The sequence below is a fragment of the Periplaneta americana genome, chromosome 15 (assembly GCF_040183065.1).
Source record: "Periplaneta americana isolate PAMFEO1 chromosome 15, P.americana_PAMFEO1_priV1, whole genome shotgun sequence".
NCBI classification, from domain to species: Eukaryota; Metazoa; Arthropoda; class Insecta; order Blattodea; family Blattidae; genus Periplaneta; species Periplaneta americana.
In genome coordinates, this window is record NC_091131.1 from 70210826 (window position 1) to 70235137 (window position 24312).

The following is a 24312-nucleotide window of genomic DNA, read 5'->3' on the forward strand; positions in this document are numbered from 1 at the left end:
AACAAATTAAATGAAGAAACAGAAATGAGACTACAACTTTCCGCCATAAAACAGATATTAAAAGAAATATGTAGACGTGAAAAACAAAGACATTCATCTCACTGAACAGAATTATTGTAATACTAGCTTTTACATGTTTATTATCAAAAACAGTAAGGTCCCGATTATCCGGACTTCGATTATCCGGCCTTCCTTGTCATTCGGATCGCTTTTTTTAATAACAATAGTGTAATAATAATAATAATAATAATGATAATGATAATAATAATAATAATAATAATAATAATAATAATAATAATAATAATGGTTTATTTTAACTGGCAGAGTTAAGGCCATTCGGCCTTCTCTTCCACTCAACCAGTGCGATACAAAAATACAAAATTACTATATTGCTAAGAAGCAAAACATAATTAATACAATACATAACAATTCTTTTACCTTCCCAACAATCCAATGAAATAATTATGTACTAATAACAACATTAATAATAATAATCATACCTAAATATAATTAAATCATTAAACTCGATTATGATTATAATTACAACTTCAATTTGTCTAGCTACGTCAGTAAGAAACTGTTTAGCTTTGTCTTGAAAGTAGTTATTGTCTGGCAGCCCCTAATCTTCTGAGGTAGAGAATTCCATTCACGAGGGACGGAGACAGTGAAAGAGGATCAGTAGGCCTACTGAACAATAACAAAGTTTTAAAAATCAATTGCATATTGTACTGTATTGTGAATAAAAACTCGTTTATTATGTATACGTGAGTAACGTCTTTCTACATCCGACCTTTGTCCCTTTAAGATTATTACAGGATCAAAAACCACATAGCCCTCTTATCCTCCGTATTATCCTCGGCCCGTATAGTCCGGATAATCGAAACTCTACTGTATTAATAAAAATGTGTAATAAATGTTATGTGATGAAAATGGTTGTTTTTTATTTGTTTAAGTTCTTCATAAATTTTCATAGTAGGCCCTACCTACTGATTATAACAAAACTGTGATTTCAATAAAATTGAAAATTTAAGATTTTGAAAATGTATGTGTAGTGTTAACACAGTTTCAATTCGAGGTTGCACTATAAGTTAAAAAAAAAAAAAAGAGTTCCACGGTGGAAAAAGTTTGAGAAACACTAATATAGGGGTACTTTAGCCGAGACATAGCGACAGAGGTGGTAGTTAAATATTGTCGAAGCAGGGAGGACAAAGATGCAGCAACAAACAGTACTGTTATTTTCAATGAATAAAGTTTTATTCCAAAAATTAATATTTGATTTGACCCTATATTTATTATTGTTGTTGTTGTCATTTTGAGACTCCTTTATGGTCCCAGAGTCGCCGGGTTCGCCCTTGCTTTAAAACGGCACTGTCTGCAGCCGCTCGTAAGAGCTCATTTCTGCTGCTTCTAACCTTCCTGTTTGGTTTTGTCGGGTCCAATGTTCAGTTACAATATAACACGCTTAATGTACTCGTGATGCTCTGGCACGGAAGTGCAACTATTGACAGTAATCTGTTGTGTCGGCTAGTGGACGAACACAAACGGAGACGGCGGCAGTTATTTTTAGCAACACTTGTCAAGTGAAAGTCTCAAGTGTGTGACCACCGGCTGTTTCCTTGTATGGACGCGGTGGCGCCTGTAGATTTGAAACGAATGCCATGTTTTGACCCAGGATGCTTTTAAGTGCATTGTTCTTGCAGGCTAGTACCGAGAACAAGAGCTTCAGCGAAGTATACTGTGAAAAAGGTTTTAAAGTGTGGGGAATAATATGATGCGGTTGTCGCCAGCCCAGTCCTGCCAATTTAAACTCATCCGGGAGGTTTTAACAACTAAACTGTTTGTATTTTCATGGATTTTTGAAATACAGTATAAAATTCATAGCGGGTAATGACATATATATAAAAAAATTATTCGACATTTGAACTTCATTCTTATTTAGAGTTGCCAAGTTTTGAAAAAGAAGATACGAAACACTAAAAAATCTTGCTGAACTTGACCCAACATGGCATTTTATATTCCTTTTTACAAAAATAACAATGGGGTTTAGTAAGCTGATTAGATTTAAGGGGGTATGTACACTTTCGCTAGTATATAATATTTAATTGAAGGGTTCAGAGCCATAGCGGGCCAAGCGCCATTTATTAAAAACTGAGAAAGCAAGGGTTAAAGTTAAGTAAATACCACAATTTAATGAAGATTGACATATCATTTAATTTCAATGTGCATACTTTATCTTACTTGCTATATGTTTCGTTAAATTATGGTAATTACTTAATTTTAACTCTTGTTTTTTTCCATTTTTAATAAATGGCGCTTGGCCCACTATGGTTCTGAACCCTTCAATTCTTCTTCTTCTTCTTCTTCTGCCTGACAAGGTTTAGGCCTTTAGACCTGTTCTGAAGCTAACAATAAATTGATCTGTCCATCTGCGAGGTCGTCCCACGTCTCTTCGTCCTCTTGGTTGATCTTTCAGTGCTTGTCTTGGATATCTTTGAAGGTAGCATCCTCGGTACATTTCATTTCTTCTGATATTGTTCCGACTCCTTTACAATGTATATTCCCCTAAAATTCAAAATTTAATTTGTACATATTCTGAATTAATTTTCAGCTGGAATTTGATATAGCCAATAGACAATACTTCTACATTAATAAACACTTTTTAGAATTCAAAAAATCTTTTATAGTTAAGTATAATTACATGTATTCTTTTTAATAGAGATGAAATTTGTATAGGGAAAGTTGGTTTCTCTGATAAATGTTAAATGTTATGTTTTATTTAACGACGCTCGCAACTGCAGAGGTTATATCAGAGTCGCCGGATGTGCCGGAATTTTGTCCCGCAGGAGTTCTTTTACATGCCAGTAAATCTACTGACATGAGCCTGTCGCATTTAAGCACACTTAAATGCCATCGACCTGGCCCGGGATCGAACCCGCAAGCTTGGGCATAGAAGGCCAGCGCTATACCAACTTGCCAACCAGGTTGACGTTTCTCTGATATCTTGTACAATTTTTAATATTTTTATTTCTATTTTTTTTGTCTTTTTCGTCACTATTATTCTAATATTCTTGTTATAATTATCTAGTTATTGATGGCTGTGTAAAATTTATGTACGCTAAGTCCTAACTTTTGCTCTACTGGACTGTACTCGAGCATGAGCTCTTGCTCATTTTGGGTAACTTTAGTCCGAATCATTTTTAATGCTTTCCCTTTATTTTATTCATAATGAAGGTGTTAACAAATTCTGCCCTTTTCAATTAAATATATAAATATTTTTTATGAATTTATTTTTCATGAATTGTAATTTTTTTTTTTTTTGCATAAAATTATTAATGAGAAAAGAACTTGAAATGATGAAACTGTGCTAAAGGCAGGATTTGTTCTCCTGTTTGAAATAAATTTTATGCAAAATTACATCAATTTATCTTAAAAGAAAAGTGGAAGTTATGAGAGAAAAGTTATTCGAAAATTTAAGTTACAGGAAAATGAGCTACAAACTTACCTAAGGTGGTAAAGTTCTGTCCATATTTAAATGGCCAAGTCAATTGATACAGGCTCACGTTTTAGGTCATAACTCGAAAATATTAGAAATATTTAAAAAATCAATTGGAAAAATCTGGGAAACAAATTACTTTACGTAAGAGGAATAATAATAATAATAATAATAATAATAATAATAATAATAATAATAATAATACTTACTTACTGGCTTTTAAGGAACCCGGAGGTTCATTGCCACCCTCACATAAGCCCGCCATTGGTCCCTATCCTGAGCAAGATTAATCCATTCTCTATCATCATATCCCACCTCCTTCAAATACATTTTAATATTATCTTCCCATCTACGTCTCGCCCTCCCTAAAGGTCTTTTTCCCTCCGGCCTCCCAACTAACACTCTATATGCATTTCTGGATTCGCCCATACGTGCTACATGCCCTGCCCATCTCTAACGTCTGGATTTAATGTTCCTAATTATGTCAGGTGAAGAATACAATGCGTGCAGTTCTGTGTTGTGTAACTTTCTCCATTCTCCTGTAAATTCATCCCTCTTAGCCCCAAATATTTTCCTAAGCACCTTATTCTCAAACACCCTTAACCCATGTCCCTCTCTCAAAGTGAGAGTCCAAGTTTCACAACCATAAAGAACAACCGGTAATGTAACTGTTCTATACATTCTAACTTCCAGATTTTTTGACAGCAGACTGGATGATAAAAGCTTCTCAACCGAATAATAACAGGCATTTCCCATATTTATTCTGTGTTTAATTTCCTCCCGAGTATCATTTATATTTGTTACTGTTGCTCCAAGATATTTGAACTTTTCCACCTCCACCTCTTCAAAGGATAAATTTCCAATTTTTATATTTCCATTTCGTAGGCCTACAATATTCCCGTCAGGAGACATATTCATATACTTTGTCTTTTCGGAATTTACCTCCAAACCTATCTCTTTACTTGCTTCCAGTAAAATTCCCGTGTTTTGCCTAATCGTTTGTGGATTTTCTCCTAACATATTCACGTCATCCGCATAGACAATCACCTGATGTAACCCTTTCAATAATAATAATAATAATAATAATAATAATAATAATGGCTTTATTTAACCTCGCAGAGTTAAGGCCGTAGGGCCTTCTCTTACACTCAACCAGGATTAAAACTTGCTTACATAGTTGAACATACACTGAATCGGATTTAAGTAATTACATACAGATACAATTTACATAATGATATCAAAAGAGGCAGTTAAATAAAACAATTACCTAATAAAATAAAAATAAACACAGTGGAATACATATTAATGTTACGTAGAATCAAATGCATGAAATCAGAAGCCGATAATTCAATAAAATGTATTCGATAAAACAATAATAAACACATTGGAATACATATTGCTATTAAATTACAAGCGAGTAGAATTGACGTAATTAAACCAGAAACTGACAATTGAATAAAATACACACTAATAATAATAATAATAATAATAATAATCATAATCATAATAATAATAGTAGACCCTAATAATAATAATAATAATAATAATAATAATAATAATAATAATAATAATAATGATAATAATAATAGACCCTAATAATAATAGACCCTAATAATAATAATAATAATAATAATAATAATAATAATAATAATAATAATAATAATAGGCTATATGAGTATCTATAGTGGAATATATATATATATATATATATATATATATATATAAATATTAGATGTTAAATGAATAATATTGTTGAATGGCGTATGTACGCCAGAAGAAATGTTTATAATATGCATAAATATTGAGATAGCCTATATCCAAAGCCCTAAATTTAATATTTATTCGAATAGTTTCAAAATCATCTCCCTTTTATACAGAGTGAACCGTAAGTAGGCCTAATGTCATTTCAGGCGATTATTCTTTGAGGTACTCGTCTTTCAAACAAAAAAAGTGAAATGCACATTAGCTCTTTTTTGTTTCCTTTTCGAGATAGAAATTGTTTTATATGAAACATTTCGTAGCGTGTTTTGGGAAAGCCATTGATTTAACACCCAATATGCTTAGTCAATTTAAGAGAGCAGTGTATTATGATAATAAATTATTGAAAGAATTTCAGTTTTGTCATTTAAATATGCAAAAATTTGATCTGAACAAATGTAACTTTTCGTTTTGTTCTGAAATGGAATTTTAAAATGTTATTTTGTTACAGAGTGATTTTAGTATTGGTAGTTATGACAATTAACCACTGTTACCTTAGAAGACACGTTCATCTTTAAAAAATCCTTATAATTCATATTACACATATGTAAGTTAGGCCCTACATTTCATCACTCGATTATTTTCATTTCTGTGATTGTTGTTTATTAATTTAATCCCATAGAAATAGTTTTACACCACGTAGAAAATCGTGTAAAATTACTTTCCTATACGATGTAAATTACATGTAATTTGCGTAAAATATATGTCGTGTAATTTACGCGGTGAATCCTGGCTGTAGGAGATATCATACGTCCCGGAGCTTCTGTCTCTTTATTGGCTGGAATGCAGTTTTCAGCTAGATACAGACAGCGGTTGCCTACTCATCTATAAGTCTTTGCTAAACACAAATGTGTACAACTTTGAGCTATTTTTTACATGTTCAGGTCACTCTGTCATGATTTTTATAATCCTCGGAACTGACTCGAAGCCACTAACTTTAACTTCTCATTATCACTGAAGTAGACCTATTATTTGGTAGGATTCTTTTGACGTGATTTTGGTTTTTTAATAAGGACATTTTTTGTTAAAACTGGAAAGCTAGGAGAATGCTAGGTTTGCAGTGAAAGACCTGCCCTTGGACACAACACTATGTTTGTATATAGTTCTTTTGTTCCCATTATATTTTGTCTATATTTATTTAACAGTTCGAGAATTATACTTTATGCATATTATCTGCTCTTACATATGACAGTTTTAGGTGTCTTGGAATAATTTCTAATCTCTTGTTTAAATATCTTATTAGGCTACTTTCTGTTTATTTACTAGTAGGCCTAAGTCTGTTTCTATTTCAGTAATGTTGTATAGAATTGAGAGATTTTTACGATTACACATACTTTCTCATTATAAATATTTAAATAGTTACGTGGTTGACATTTTACATGCATTTGAGATAGGACTTCCATATTGAATGTACCGATATTAAAGTTCACTAACAAGTCCTGGTATTTACACCACGTCTTGTGACTCTTCAATGACTGGCTTTACATTCACTTGATGTAAATAATTTATGTAGATAATTTTCTACGCTCTGAACTTAAGTCTGAAGTTCTCCATTTGAAGCATATTTTAACACGTACCGTAGCAATCATTGTTACACTTTAATAATTTCGACCTATATTGATTTATCCATAACTAATTAATGTAAAATTTTGATAAAATTATAACTGACCTGAAATATATAGGCTTGTGTCAATTTTGAGCAATTTTGTCCTCTAAGGACTTGTAAATTATAATTGCGTTCCCGTTAAATTCTGGCATTTCTCTTTCTTACTTCCTGTAAGTATTAATATAAAACTTCTAACATGTTAGAATTAATTACTGTACACAAACTGAGAGACGAAAATCCGAAACAAATTTTACGCTTCGATTTAAGAATACTTAGACTTCATGTACGTAGCCTACAGCACATCTTCCTCTGTCAGTATAAAATAACGAGTTACTCGGTTTCCATCAAAATATCGAAATCTTCATAATCACAATATTATTTTTATTCGAGTTAGCTACGGCAAGTAAATAAGGCGACTGTGGTAAAGACAAACTACAAACCGTGTAACATTGTCATCTCTAGAATGAAGCGAGAGATTAATAATTTCAGAGAGAGCACTCATTTTATATGAGATTAAGGCCTTAACATGTTCTGCAAATTATAAAAAATTGACGACCATGGCTTCCGACAGGAATTCAACACGCAACTATCGAAGTAGAGATCATGCTATTTTAATAGTGTTGTCAGATTCTTGAATGATTTCATTTTACAAAAATTGTATAGCTAACTGAGGTGCGTTTTCTATTTATTTACTTATTTAGTTATTTGTTTACTTATTTTATTGTTTATTTACTTATTTTGTGTACTTATTTTATTTAGTTAATTATTTACTTATTTGTATAATTATTTATTTATTTATAAATAAATATTTATTTGCTTATTTATTTATTTATTTATTTATGTATTTATCTATTTACTTATTTATTCATTGACCTATTTATGTGTTTATTTATTTATTCATTTACTCATTTTATGTACTTATTTTATTTACCTAATAATTTATTAACTTATTTATTTCTTATTTATTTACTTATTTATGTGTTAATTATTTATTTATTTTACTTAGGTATTTAATTATGTAATTAATTATTTTTTATTTACTTATTCGCTTAATTATTTATTTATTTATTTGTGTTTATTTATTTAGTTATTTGCTTATTTATTTGTTTATGTATGTATGTATTTATTTAAATAACAAATGTATAACATATGTGAGCAGATAGAATTATCCTTTGTTGTAGTTTTGAACCAGTTGCAGTGTTGAAATTCGGCCGACAGTAAATTCAAAGCGTAACTTTCTCCGGGAAGGAGTATTTAGCAGAATAATAGATGGTGCGATAACTTAAGCTAGTTCTTCCATTAAATTCGAAACGAAAGGTTTATTACGTTAATTTTTCACATGTGTCACTTTAGGTCCTAAACTTTTATTTTAAGAAAAAAATATATCGGTAATTGTTAGACTATAATTCTATGAGGTAAGTAATTTTTCTGACAAAGCCAGTTTTGAAGTGAATCACGACTTGATGTTTTCCCTTCATTCAACTTTATTAACTTTTAGTAAAAATTAACTTATTGATTTATATCTTGTATGTCATTCACTAATGAAAATTGTTATGTCAGACTGACTTTATTTTACATACTTTAAGATTGTGTTTATTGAAGTCTAATCCAAGCCATTCGTTTATCTAAATATGAGTCGTTACTATGAGACAAATATCACCTTGTTACTCATTTGTTAATAATAATAGTATTATTATTGCTATTATTATTATTATTATTATTATTATTATTATTATTATTATTATTATTATTAAATTTGCATCAAATGGTACAGTATCTTCGTCTAAAAGGTATTTTTCCATTTTGTGTTTTTCTGGACAAAAAATATCGTAGTTTGAAAATTGCTGCATCGAAATGTATACAAGATAGATCCTAGGAAAACCAACATTGTTTTGCAATAACAAAACGTTTTGTTCAAATTCCACCTTATTACCAAGCTAAATATGTACTCTACTTATCTCTACGCGCCTGACCTGCCATGTTAAACAAACAGTGGCGCCATCACTCAAGTGACAAGTTGCAGTGCATGTTGACAGGGTGTCTGTCGATGGCGCCAGTCGTTTGTTGTTATTTGCTATGGCGAGTACAGGGTCTATGTATACAAATAACTTAAAATACTACACTTACATGATTGAGCAGCTTTACAGATTTAGAACTTTGTCACACCAGTGTCAAGTCACCACCGTGTGAAAAGCGAGACTTTAATTTAAAAGGACTAGGCAGAAAGAATTCAGCCAGTCAACCGTTACGGATGCTAGAAGAGCACATTGCGCATTTCTTCAATGAGGAATTATCCGGCTTAAATTTTAACTGAATGCTTAGAGATAGCTAAATAGATATACAGTAGAGTCTTGTAGTAAAAACTGAACCTACCATAGCTCTTTCGCTTCTCACCTACTTATTATACACACCCTCTTATACAGACGTTTAACTATCTTATACTTACACAATGATTAACTCTTTTACAAGTCTTGTGTAAATTCCTTACTAATAATCACTACATACGTCGTGTATAACAGTACAACTGTTACACAGCTACGTCATAGTTTCATCATTACTTCATTACGAAAGGTAACAGAATATCTGAGGTTCTCTATTGTATCCGATAGAGCGCTCTAATGTACCGCGCTAAGTATCGATAGTACAACTGTTCCTGATCGATTATCACGCTATATTTTGGTTAAAGAGTACAAGCTACAGCAATATTATTCTAATTATTCTTTTCTGTTTGGTTTGTTCTTCTGTAGTTACAAGGGTACCGTCATGATAAAATGACAATCAATACAAACACGGCCTTTTTTTCCTCTATATACAACGCTTAAACAGGGGATTTCGTGTATATAACTACTGCAAAGCAATTCGCATGTATAGTTACAGACTGTTTATACATCCATCGCTTATGCATGGTTTATTATAGCTGTTTTTTTTTAAGATGGGACATGACAGTTAAGCCGCCGAACTTGGAACTGCAGCGCTGTGTTGCCAATATGGATTACCACGCTGCCAGCTGATGGAAGCCTATATATGGAAGCTAGTTATTGACGTTAAGATGGCCGACATTAACACATTCATTGATAATTGACGTGAAGTTAAAAAAAAGATACAAAAATCGACAGAGAATCAAAGACGAAACGTACCAATCCTAACAATGTGTGCAAAATAAATGTCGCCAAGAGAGCTACTAAGCATTCGCCACGTGGGAACTGTAAGTTTGGTCAGTCAACCATTGTTGCCATAGCAACGGGCCTACCACACTATGTGACGTTCAGTTGTTTTTCCGATCGCAACGCTGCTCCTATCATGTCCCATCTTAAAAAAAAGTATAGTAACGTTTTCTGCCCCATCTGTACATAAGTCTCGTATAAAAACTATAAACGGTTTATTAGTAAGACTGAAACAGTAAAAGTCCAAAGGCTTCACCCCCGCCTATTATTAATTATTGGAGATAGTAAATGAAATGAGAGATGGAATGTGTTGGTGAAATGGCAGAGGGAAACTGGAGTATCCCGAGAAAAACCCTACAACATCTGATTTATCCACCATAAATCCCATTACGATCTAACCGGGGTCATCTAGATGGAAAACCAGAGCACTAGAGTATGGAAGATGATCTAATAAATAAAACACAGTATTAACGGACCTTCAAATGTCGTGTGTTTCTTAAAATTAAAATTATTTTAAATTCTAAATTAAGATTCTATCTTACTGAATGGACTTTGTGAACATGCCAGTAGAATATCATGAAAGTAGTTTTATTTTTAAGGAAAATTCGTTCTAAATTTTAATATTTCGGTATCATTGCCAATTTAGCAGTGCAATTTTTTAATTTATGTATGTGCAAATTTTATAGTCCTGAAGTGGTGTATGCAGCTATGCAGTGGGCTTATTTTCATTATGAGTTTTCAGTTTTTTAGTTTATATAAAGATTTTGATACACACTTGTTACATTCATTTGTTGAATGACGTCGAAACAATTACGACAGTCTCAGATGGATAGTGAATCCGTTTTTAGACAGTTACGTTCAACTGACTGAAATTCTAGAAAATATTCAGGAAAAACTCATTAATACGCATCTATTGATAGAATGTTTAAATTAGACTCTTTTTTTCTTGGAGTGTAGACCAGTTGTGTATGAAAAGAATGCAAGAATATCTCGACCTTGCAAGAGTACGTACCTAATTCTTAATTTTTTAATAATATTCGAAACTTCCTATTTACGCAAAATAAGTTTCTTGCCTATAATTACCATCAAAACAAAAGCGAGAAATTTCTTTGAACTTGAAAATACCATTGTGTATATGGACTGCGGAGTCCAGATTTGAGATGCTACTTTCTGAAAACAGAACATTTATCGCATTATTATTATTATTATTATTATTATTATTATTATTATTATTATTATTATTATTATTATTATTGTTGTTATTATTTTTACTTTATAGCTATTGAAATATTTCTTTATTCTTATGTTCATGTTTCTAAATATAAAATAAATATATGTTAATAAGACGTTTTTGTCTTCTTTTGTACATCATCTCGCGTCCCCACTTTGGGAACCACTGTGCTAGACAATACATTTTTACTAACTTCCTTCTCGACGATTTTATAACGCATTTCAATATTTCTAAAATATTTCCAAGATCATAGATCAATAGAGAAAGCTCTACAGTGTAGTTATACCTTGGGGCACATCCACAATGTTTATCTAGCATCTGAGTGAAATGAAGGTGATAATGCTAGCGAAATGAGCCCAGGGTCCAGCGCCGAAAGTTACTCAGTATTTGCTCTTAATGGGTTGAGGGAAAACTCCAAGAAAAGACCTCAACCAAGTAACTTCTGCTAACAAGGATTTGAACCCGGGCCCGCTCGTTTCACGGTGAGACATGCTAACGAATAGGCTGTAATGTGTGTTTTGTTTTATAATGTAATTTTGTTCTGTTTGTGTGGTTTAATCTTAAACAGTTAATATCTACATTATGTTAACATTATTTTAAAATTAAATAATTAAATTTCCATCTACTGTACGGAATGTTGCATTACTAGGAGAGGAGTTTCCTGTGAAGTTGTAATTATAAAGTGTCCCGTTTTGAGCTTCAGAAATTCTGGTCACGTTATTCTTAATGACCCTGTATTTGCGCGGTTATTTAGCGTCGGTAGAATTGGTAATGGGGCTATGGTATTTCAACGAGATGAGTCCAAGAATTTGCCATGGGATTACTTGACGTTCTCCCACAGTTGGAAGAAACCATGAAGGAACATAATCCGCCCAAACGGAATTCGAAACCACATTCAATCTCAGCCTCGGAGCACAATCCAGCTTCCTACCACCAAAGCTACGTCAGTGGCAGGAAAGAAAAGAATAGGCCTAGTGAAAGAATAATTTTTGCACGATCGTGTTCTTTTTCTGTGTTTAGAGCTATTGTTGTTAGGCCTTGAAAGTTAGAATTCCCACACAGAAACTTGTTGCTGGGGAAACCATTCTTCATAACATAAAACACTACTGAAATGGACCCAGTACAGTGCACTTATTGTTACTTAGTTACCATTACAGTGCAGTTTTGCGAAAGCTTTTGAATAATATTGCTCTAAATTTTCAATGCAAAATGTATTACATTTGCAATTTTAAAAATATGATCGTGCAAAAAATATTGTACAATACACGTTTGTAAAGTGAAGTTTTCCTCCGTTTTAAATGCATGTCCGTGACACGTAAGCTTTCATACTGTATACAGTCTTAGAAAAAAGTTTTGTCACAGATAAGTTATAAGTTCCAGAAAGGAGACGGTACGCACTGCCTCCTTTCTGGAACTTACAAAGTATATGTGCGACAAAACTTTTTTCTAAGACTGTACAAGGGATGACGTAGAGAAGGACGGGGCTTGCCTGCTAGTCTGCACGTGGCGAGTACCATATTATACGTACAGCTTTAGAAAAAAGTTTTTTTAGCACAGATACTTTACAAGTCCCAGAAAAGAGGAAGTGAGCATGATCAGACATACAACGAAACAAAACTAATTTTATTACCTCAACTACGCGTTCTCTTGTGAACCAAATCGCTCGTCCTCTGATCATGCGCATTGCCTTCTTTCTGGAACTTGTAAAGTATCTGTGTGACAAAACTTTTTTCTAAGACTGTACGTACCTATTATGTAACTTCAGAAGAACTGAGCTGAGCGTTTTATTGCAGGAACATGTTTCCCGTACTTACTGTGCAAGTGACAGGTCTGGAACCCGATGCCCGCTACTTCATTCTTATGGAGGTGTGTCTCTCGTCTAACTCTCGTTACAAATTCGTGGGGTCAGAATGGAAACCAGCAGGCAAGGCAGAGCCGCAGCTCCCGGCGAATACGAGGCTATTCATCCACCAGGACTCCCCTGCAACGGGGGCCCACTGGATGCGGGAGCCCATCAAGATGAAGTGCGCCAAGCTCACCAACAACCCGCTAAACCGCAATGGTCAGGTAAGAGATTATAATGAACAAGAAATGATTGAGCACTGGAAATTTTATAAGTGCTCTGTCATTAAATATAAAATCTGAACGAATTCCGCTACAGTATTTGTATGAGCGTAGCTATTACAGCTTTATACAAATCTGGCTTTCAGGTAGTAGCTCTCTGTAAAGCAGGTTTGAATAATTTCAAGGAAAAATTGTTCCGGGGCCGGATATCGATCTCGCTTAGCGCACGAATGCTCTCCCGACTGAGCTACCCCAGGAACTATACACGACACCGTCCTGGGGTAGCTCAGTCGGGAGAGCATTCGTGCGCTAAGTGAAGGGTCCCGGGATCGATACCCGGCCCCGGAACAATTTTTCCTTGAAATTATTACAGCTTTATCACTATTATCATTACCAGTTCTTGCTTACTATTGTGTACCAAGTTTGGTTAGAACACCCACCCTTCCGCACATTATGCTCTCATAGTCGATCGTACCATATTTCTGGCTAGTCTCCTAAACAGACAATTCATATTGCATGTGTTTTCCGTGATTTTCCTAAAGCACTAAGATAGATGTCGCGATGAACCCTAAAAGAAATTGACCACGAGCCTATGAACTTCCCGTCATATATTTTTAAATGAATACCTTAACAAACCAGAACTTTGGTTTTCGGGTGTTACCTTGGATACTTCTGGGCATAGGCAAATACACTTGAAGACGTCCAACTTAATGCACACGATGGAGAGACTATTGAAATAAAATTACAAGCGATGTTGTTGCTACTGGTGGCTAAAATCGGAACTGCATCTAATGTTACAAAGCCCGATCGGTATTACAGTTTTCATTATACCAATAATATTATTAGTAGGAGTCGGATGTTGATGACCTAAAAATCTACTTAAAATTGTCAATAAAATGTTCTTAAAATAATATAAAAATGACGTGAAATTAAAAGAAAATGATATACAGGGCCGTATTCATAGACATTTTTAGCGCGGGCTTCCGGTGGATGATCAGCGTTTTTCATATTCATAAACCAGTGTTAGCGATAGGATATGATTTGAATTCTGTACTAGTAACCAGTGGATAGCCGGGGCTAGCTTAGTACGCTCGTAGCGCGTGCTGGGAAATGTCTATGAATACCACCCTTAAATATTATTCACCGTACTGGCACCACAACTTCTTAAAATTAGTCACCTTGTTTCAATAACTGCCCTGCAAATGTCGGAGAGAGAAGACAATTTCCTGGAATTTGACTAAGATAAAGGAAAAGAGCATGCAACAAAATAAAAGTTTTAAGGGAAAACTATAGATTTTAATGAGGGTTCACAATGTGTTTCAATCAGGAGTAGTCCATGTCAGTGCCTTCATTTTCTGTCTCCTCCTTCTTCCGCTCTTCACTAATGTAAAATGTATTGTTTATATAATTTTTGGACTTTATTTAGCTTTGATTTCGCTATAGTAAGAAATGTAATTAGAATTATCTAGTCCTGTATCAGTGAACAAAGTGGATTGGAATTTGTGGAACATTCCGTAGTCAGAAATCCATTACTCGCAACAGAAATTCACGCCAAAACCAAACCAAAGCTTATTCTCTTAAGAACCGCGTGAAGATAGCGAGATATTTCATCAGAAAAACTCGAGAAAAAGTGATGAAAAAGGTTCTGAGAGATGATCCCCTTTGACTGTATTTTCTGTTTATTTACATCGGAAAGATCAATTAAAACACACAAGTATATTTCGTAGTTTTCATGAATAAAAATGAAAATTGAGAAAGAAACTTCAAAAGAATATATTTTGTAAACATCATTTCAGCAATAATTAGCGAATGGATTACCAGGTGCAGACAAAGAACGATTTATAACTTTATAAAATCCAATTTAGGACTTTTAGGAGTTTATATAAAATTAAGAATTAATAATTTTAATTTTAATAAATATTTAATTTTAGATGGAATTTATGTGCTGACAATGAGTAGTACTGAACTATGAAAACTAACGTGTATGCTATCGCCTAATCCGAACAACCTAACTTACTACTCTTTTATGCTAGGATAGACTTTTCCAAACGAACTTCTGTTCCAGGAAATTAGGTATGATCTCTTCCCTCCCCATCTGAGACCAATATCGAGCAAACTTGCCAGAACAGTGTTTGACTGTAAAAGATTTTTTTTTTTAATTTTAAATTGCATTTTTGTAGTTTTTTAGGCATTTTTGCATTTTAGTACTGGTATTTTTATTTTAAATTACACAAAATACTTAAAAGACACTTATCAGGCACAAACATAATTTTTAGGCATTCATAAGAGTTTATGGTTTATTTAGGCGTTTTACATTCTATAGAATTTTAATATGGAAATCCTGTGTATATGAAACTTAGAGATATCTGAATAACATAGTACGTCTAGGATGTAGCAAACAAAATAGGTACGGAACTAGAAATCAGTTCTCTAGAAATAATATAATGAAATCTTCTAAAGTTTTTAGTCGAGTTCTAATATACTATATAGATATTTCAGAGTTTGACAAATATAAGTAAATTCTAAACGCTATATTTTACTTAAGAGATCCAAAGTTTAACGCCAAATTTTTAAAACGAATACATGTAAATGCTTTATACAGTATTTACTGTTTCGTACCTGTTTAAATTTTCGTTAAGACAACTGAAAGCTCGTAAATTTTTCCTGCAATATGATGAAATTGAACTTTTTATTTTGATATCAGTAGGTACTACAATACGAATTGTTTAAACATGCTTAGGTATAGGTGAACTAGCTTCAATAAAATTGTATAAACTATCGTAATCCTTATATTAACATAATATTTTAAATCGTGCGTCTACAGTTATTAATATTGCTCGATATGTTGGCAAACTCTTTCCTGATATTCATTTATTTCTTCTTGTCCTGCAGGTTGTCCTAACATCAATGCACAAATACAATCCGCACATCCATGTGGTGAAGACTTCAGATATTATGACTCTTTCTTGGAGTCCGACGGCTACATTTGTGTTTCCAGAGACAGAGTTCATTGCTGTTACAGCATATCAGGTACAGTTTTATATCCGCGTTTTAAGTTTTTATTATACAATACTGCAAAACATCTCTTCTAGGTAGTTAGGCCTATATTTCTTTATTATTTTGGGTATGTACCGAAAAATGGTTTTCGTCGTGCCGACTGACTGTATGTTAGTGGCGGTACTGTATTTTATACCAATGCTTAAAACTGAAGTTTTAAAACTTGTACATTCTGTTAACATTATGAACAGTAATTTGCCCTAAAAACGTTTCAGTCGACAAATACTGGATTAGGATATTAAACAGTTTCTCCGAAAAGAATCCTTACTCTTCGTTTCCCTACACCTTATAATCATGATCGCTGTGACGCACAAAACACTCGTCTGTTAGCGTACAGTATCCAATAAGAAGCGAGAATTGAAGTGCTGACAGTATTTACCATAAATGTTCGTATAAATAAAGACGAGTATTTTACTTGGACCCAAAGGGCAGGAGGCGTTGACTGTGACAAGTAATTTCTCACTTTTTAAATTTCTAACTTAATATATATATATATATATATATATATATATATATATATATACATTTTGTAATGTATATATTTTATTAATTGCAATTCTCTTAATTTCTATCTTTTTAAATTCCTGATTTTTTATTTCTAATTTTATCATTTTCAAATTTGTTTAATTTCCAATTTTAAAATGTATGTTTTCTATTTCTAATTTTCTATTTCATTTATTTTTCTATTTCGTTTATTTCCATTTTTTTAATATCTAATATTTCATTTGTAATTTTTTAATTTCCAATTTTTTTTATTTCTAATTTATTAATTTCTAATTGTTTTAATTTCTAATTTTTAATTTCTATCTTTCTAGTTCCTAATCTATCTTACTTTATAATTTTTTTAATTTCTAAGTTTCTTTAATTCTATAATTTTCTTGAATCTAATGTTCTTTAATTTTTAATTTTTATTTATAATTTTCTAATTTTTATTTTTTTAATTTTTAATTTGTATTTTTCATCTCCAATTTTATACCACTTTTTTAATTTCCACTTAGGCTATTTTAATGTTTGATATATTTATTTAAATTTCTAATAATTTTTTTAACTTCTAATATTTTTTTTAATTTCAGTTTTTTTTTTAATTTCTGACGTTTTAAATTTCTGACATTTTTGAACTTCTAATGTATCTTTAATTTCCATTTTTTTTTATTTCTAATTTGTTTATTTCCATTTTTTTAATTTCCAATTTTGTAAATGTCTAATTCTTTTCAGTTTCTAATATCTTATAAATTTCTAATATCTCATAAATTTCTAATTCTCTTAGAATTTCAATATTTTTTACAATTTCTATACCTTTTTAGAATTTCCATATTTTTTTTAGTATTTCTGTATTTTGACAATTTCTATAACGTTTACACATTCTATAATTTTTTACAATTTCTACGTCTTTTTTACAGTATCAATATTCTTTTTTTTTTTTTTTTTTTTTTTTTTTTTTTTTTTTTACAATTTCGATACTTTTTTTATAACTTCTATATTTTCCTATCTGTCTTTACGTTAGTGACAAATCTATAGGTGTGCAAGAAAAAGAACAAACTCTGTGCCTGAAAGCAAAATAAAATGAATAGGGTAAGAATGAACAGCGGCTGGATTTCACTGGTAACCTAAGTCCACAGACTTACATTTTGAAAGTTGAAGAATAGAACTTTATTCTGTATGATGATGATGATGATGATGATGATGATGATGATGATGATGATGAAATAAGGAATAATATCTAGTCACGCACACTTTCTTGAGAGAAATTAAAGTAATTGCATGGTGTATGCCTCGGTCTTGCTTTCACGCCTCGATGCGTGTACTTACTATGTTATTCTCAAGGAAAGGGAAATGTGAATTTGTGTCTTCATACGAGAAGTTTGTAATATAATGAACAATAAAACTGTTTTCTCTTTGTTACTTTAGAATGAGCAAGTCACAAAATTGAAAATAAACAACAATCCCTTTGCAAAGGGATTCAGAGATGACGGCCTCTCCAAAACAAAACGGAAACAAACTGAACTAGGTGAGTACTTACTGTGTTAGAAACTGTGAAGAATAAGGGAGGCGCGTCACTTCTATGAGGCATTAACAGTACTAGCAACGTCTTGTAATAAATACGTTGTTGTTCACATCCACATTATGTTTAAACTTAAGAGATTCCTTTTTGTTATAATTAGGAGCAAGTATTTATGGAGATTAATTTTATCATTTGTGTTTTTTAATATTGGTGTCGGCGGAGATTGTTAGAGATTGATTTGTACTCTTGGCGGAGATTAATGGAAATTTTGGAAAATATAATTATTTTGGAATTGGAGTATTAACTCTGTATGAATATTACTTTTCAAATAATTAAATTAAAGGCTAGTTGGATTCTGGTAAAAGTGCGGTATATCCAATAGACAATATTTGTTGGATTGAGATTGTATTTAACGCACATTCATTAAAAACAACAAAAAAAATTGCAGCCCTCAAATTATTAGTGAAATGTTGAATTCTCCATCTTTTGAGTTCACTAATGTAATCAGAATACCTGGAATACCATGTAATGTAGTCTACTTGAATATATAACAAATGCAAGTAAAAAAATAACCCGAAAAAACTCGGAATATGAAATTCGCTATGAAACGACATAATAGTAATAACACAGTCTACTATATACAGTCGCGAAGCTCAATATGTAGTAAAAATGCAAACATGGGTAGTTGCCTACCACTAGGATCGCTACTATCGCCTCATCATCGCAGATCTCTCTCCTAGCAGACGACAAAATATATTACACTTTCGTTGTCGTGTTCTTTTGGAAAAATTAATACCTTCCTTCCATTATTGAAATATTAAATGCATAAAGTTAATTTATTATTTTAATAAAGTATATTAAATTCCACCATAAACTCGAAGATACCTGCAAGAAATAGGTTAATATTATTTTTGTTTGTGCAAAACGAACTGAAATTTACTATAATCGCTTCACTCATTCAAGATTATAGCGATAATTAACTATGAAACCAATAAATATTAATTTGCATTTCCCTTTACAACAATAATAATGGAAATATGAATTAATGGAGTAACTTACATGTACCGGTACTTGTAGTGTGGGCTTACGTAGTTAACAAAGTGGGATGAGGTTAAGCAATAATAATCACACCAGAATTGGAAATAAAACGTGATCAATAAATTTTATTGTAACAGACTTTTTCTACGTCTCTAGTAAAGTAACAAATAAAAATAAAAACAAAATTGACAGCTATAGTTAAAAACATATCCTTTGAAAAAAAAGTACAATAATCATCCCACCAGAATTGAAAATAAAACGTGATCAATAAATTTCATTAAAACAAACTTAATTTTTCTACGTCTCTAGTAAAATATTATTATTCCAATTATTGTATTTTAGCCATTAACATTTTCATTACAACCAATAACGAACATTTCACAAGCATCAATGTGAAATACGCAACGAGCTAGCACTTGATGGAAATACGACACAGTCCAAAGTCGACCGTGGACAGTCTATTGTTTCTAGTTGCTAACCGCTTGGAGCGCTTTATCACGAGATTTGCAAAAAAATCACCTCAAGCTTCGCGACTGTATATAGTAGACTGTGGTAATAATTCGCGAATGTGTTCATATTTCGCTATTGGAATTCTATTTCGCTATTTGCCGCGATTGTTTTATCCGCATATTATTAATCAGAATCACTTTATTAGTAAAGATTAGTAAAAATCTATTGTATATCTGTTATGTCGTGATTATCGCGATCTCCATAAATACCAGGCCCTAGTTATAATGTAATAAAAAGACAACTGACATGCAAGTTATTTAAAATTGAATTTAACAGCAAGAATGTTCTTTACAAAATCAATACACAACCTATTGCGCTCTTTAGTCCATTGGATATTAGGTCTAATATGTGAGAAGATTCTCCCAACGTTTGCATTGTGTGATGGTATAAAAAACTGAGCTAGCTGAAGGCGTTCTGTGCAGCATGAACTATTAATGCTGTTGAAATTGTTTGTCCATTACCGTCAACCGGGTATACTTTACACAAGGGGGGTAACTTTACACATTTCTAGAAAAATGGTGTATAACAGTTTTAATAATGGCACATACTTCAGTCTACTACACATATGTGCTGTTGTCACATAGGATCAGTTCCACGGAGTTGCTACACATTGTCTGTAATGTGCTGCCTTCTAAACATTTTTTCTAGAAATGTGTAAAGTTACCCCCCTTGTGTAAAGTATACCCGGTTGACGGTACCAACATTGTCATTCATATGTCCATATTCGATCCAAAAATGAAAACCACTGAAAAGGAAGATAATTGAAGATCTTTCTTCCCAACTCCACCTAAGTCATTTTCTTATGATTTTATCAGGAGGAACAAAAAACTTACACCGTAAAACGGGGTGACTTGTTACACTGGGGGAAGGGGGACTTGATACGTTTTGTAGATTGATGTTGACATTGTTCTGTTATTGATTCACTTGTTCCAAATGGTTACTCCCTGGATTTTTCTTAATACAGTACAGTAAGATCCCAAGATAGCGTATAGAAACAACAAATGAGGTTAAAAATATTTTACTGTTATATAAAATTAAAAGTAAACAATTCTATTAAGGAAATTGAACTTCATCGAAGACAACGGCAACAACAAGTATAAATTATGTATTTTGACTACCACGTCGTCCACACCTGTAGAGAAATAACTAGCGCGTCTGGCCGCGAAACCAGGTGGCCCAGGTTCGAATTTCGGTCGGGGCAAGTTACCTGGTTGAGGTTTTTTCCGGGGTTTTCCCTCAAGCCATTATGAACAAATACTGGGTAACTATCGGTGCTGGACCCCGGACTTATTTCATCGGCATTATCACCTTCACTTCATTCAGACGCTAAATAACCTGAGATATTTACATGGCGTCGTAGAATAATCTACCAAAAAAGTACCACGTCAAGCATACTTTATCATCCTGTAGGAAAGCGTAATCTGGGACGACCTAGGACAAGATCGGACGATTGATTTGGCCTCGGAATGAGACAGAAATGACTCAACCTTGACAGGAAGAAGTAGAAAAACAAATTTTTCTTTGGCCCTCCCTACGACCCTTCAGGCCACCCAGAGGGAGAGCCTCACAGTTTGAGAACCTCTGGTGTAAGCTAACAACAATTCAGGTATTATACATTTTTATAAGACTGTAAAAAAAGCGACATTATTAAATTACTCGTATATGAATCTGTTAAGAGATACGAACTGTAATAGTAAAGTAATGCCTTAGAGGTAGGCAACTTCTCTTACATACATGCATGTTGGTATGTATTCTAAAATTGAACCTGTAAGTCATACTGTATGTTGTAACATTTTTATTATGTTGACCTACCTATCTTAGCGTAATATTTTTATACATATTCCCAAACGGATAAACATTAGGCGATGTTGTAGGTCTGTTTCGTGGTAAATATGCTGTCTAGGTTTAATTCCATTTGATTTGTTATTATGGGATCCTGTGGAATTATGGATGGTATTGTATACAATTAATTATTAAATCTAAGAAATTTTATTTAAATGGTTTGCAATCTTTTTAACTTGAAACTTTTATGCTCGAGTATCAAATGATTAAAATGCTACGAAAATTTCAGCATATGACGTCAGTTAAGAACAGACGTCACACTATTCTGACGTCATTTGCTTGGCAGTGGACCATTCAGAAGAAATACAATAATTTCATTGTAAATAGGCTACTTGTTCGTACAGATTATTTGGTATGCAAGGTGAACCGTTAGTAATTCATTAATTTCAGGGAGTTATTCTTTTAGATATTTTTTTAACTTCGACTTTTAACCTGTCCCATAATTATCTCAACGAAAATAGCTGCAGTTTAAAGCATGAATTATAATAGTACATTATGCAACGAGCCTATAATGGTAGTAATTAAGACGCGAGTATGTTTATGAAACGAGAGCAAGCGAGTTTCATAATTTTCATACGAGCGTCTTAATTACCATTATAGGCAAGTTTCATACGACTTCTAACTTGAAATTATTGATAAGTATTCATGTTATTCTTATCTGACTGGGGAGCGGAACTGACCTTGTGCAATATCTCGTAAATTGTGAGATGTGCGCAGACGCGAAAGTATTGATTTTTTCCGAGAAACAAATATGTCATTGACCTTGATATAATCTAGAGAGTAAAATAAACATTAATCTTGATATAACCTTGAAATTGATTTAGACATTGAAAAACGAGATGAAAAATTGAATTTATTTGAATATTATTTACAATTAACGGAAATTATTATTGTAACAGAATTGACTTTATTTCAAATATAGGTGATTTATTGATTTATTGTTGTCTTTCGATTGCATATTCGAGAATAATCGATACTTGCGCTTTCATATTGCTACAATGGTATTTTCTGATTGGTGGAACACCTGAACTTTAATGAATAGGTGTACTTTGATGAGGTCCATTAAAGGGCTGCTACCAGGTGTATAATTACTACATTTCGGCATGGTCGAGTATAAATGTAATTTTGATATACGACGTGTGTGTTGCTTGCAGTTTCAACCAAGAAACGACAGTGCTCCGAAAGGAACTCGTTTTCTTCGGGAGAGAGTACGAATTCTGTATCTCCGCCAGTTGCCGAAGATTCCAACAACAACAACAACAACAACAACAACAACGAGCAGAGCAAGGAATGCGTTCCGTTCGTGTCCCAGGAATCGAGTGAGAGCAATCCCACCCCCGTGCTGGATAGGCACTGTGAAGATTTGTCGTCGGCTGTAACAAACATAAACATAAGCACAAACACGATACAGTATCCATACAACTGCTTGTGCTATTCCTTTTGCCATCTTCAAGCTCGAGAGCAATGCATGTCGAGGTATCCGTATCTCTTCCCTCCACCACCCCCGCCACCGCCACCAGCACCCTCATTACTGCCGTCCTTTCTTGTACCTTTTCCATATCATTTCTCACCATTTCTTCACCAGTTTCATCCCCCACCACCGTACCTCACAGAATTCAACCCTCAGCCCTACGATTACTCCTTGAGAGACAAGTCCAGTTAGGTCTGTGGTCTGTGTTACTAAGTTACGTTTGTAAAATAATGTACATAATGTATAAGATAATGTAAGTGACATTTTCTTCTAAGTTATATTTCTTATTTCTTTTCATTTTAACTGTACTGGCAAAAATTACTTGGATTTGGTTGGTAATTAAATTTACTTTGCTCATTATTATGAAGCCTTTAGATTGTGGCACTACTGTTATGAGATGTATATTTTATTTGGCTACCATTTTTCATTGAAGAACACAAAAGATCAGCTTAGTTAATTTATTAATTAACATTTTATTTGGACATTAAAACTGTAACAGTAAAACACGTTGTTAAATGTGAATTAAAGGATATGCCAGCTTCCCTGATAAATGTGTATGGTTTTCTGTTATTTTATGCGAGGTATATGGGGACACGGAGTAGTGTATTTTACATAATAAGGAACATTTTCTCAAACTGTTGAAGCTAGATAGTTGATTCTTTCACAGCTCATGAACACATAACTTGACTTTATGCTGAAACTGTAATTTTTCTTTCATTTATTTACCTTCTAAGAAATATTTCTCTGATTGAGGTTCTGGCTGACATGTATTTTTATTATCAGGAAATACAGCTCACTTGACGATATGTATTAGAGAGAGAACAAATTGTTTGTGTACATCTGAAGTCTGATTAATATAATATGTTACTGGTCAGCTATGTACAGAGTGGGCGAAAAGTCCGTATACTAGAGATAATCAAAACTAACTACCGCTTTCGCTCGCTGTGTTCGTTGCATTCGTCTTTCGAGTCTCGTCATTCTCGTGCGCTTCGAGTCTCGCTCATCATTCTCGAAATAGCATTTGGTCGGAGTGGAAAGATTTCGTAACTTTGAATAACATACATCATTGAGATAAA

The 24312-nt window shown here is 32.8% G+C and overlaps 1 protein-coding gene across 2 annotated transcripts in view; it reads left to right on the forward strand.

The window, feature by feature from the left end:
- Nucleotides 1-23990, forward strand: part of LOC138715114 (T-box transcription factor TBX6-like) — a 74070-nt gene extending 50080 nt beyond the window's left edge. For both annotated transcript variants that reach the window (XM_069847641.1, XM_069847640.1), the window contains 4 exons: nucleotides 13046-13319; nucleotides 16209-16346; nucleotides 18282-18381; nucleotides 22920-23990. In XM_069847641.1, the coding sequence (XP_069703742.1) occupies nucleotides 13046-13319; nucleotides 16209-16346; nucleotides 18282-18381; nucleotides 22920-23428 (1021 nt within the window). In that variant the 3' untranslated portion in view covers nucleotides 23429-23990. The remainder of the gene's footprint in view (nucleotides 1-13045; nucleotides 13320-16208; nucleotides 16347-18281; nucleotides 18382-22919) is intronic.
- Nucleotides 23991-24312: the final 322 nt, after the last annotated feature.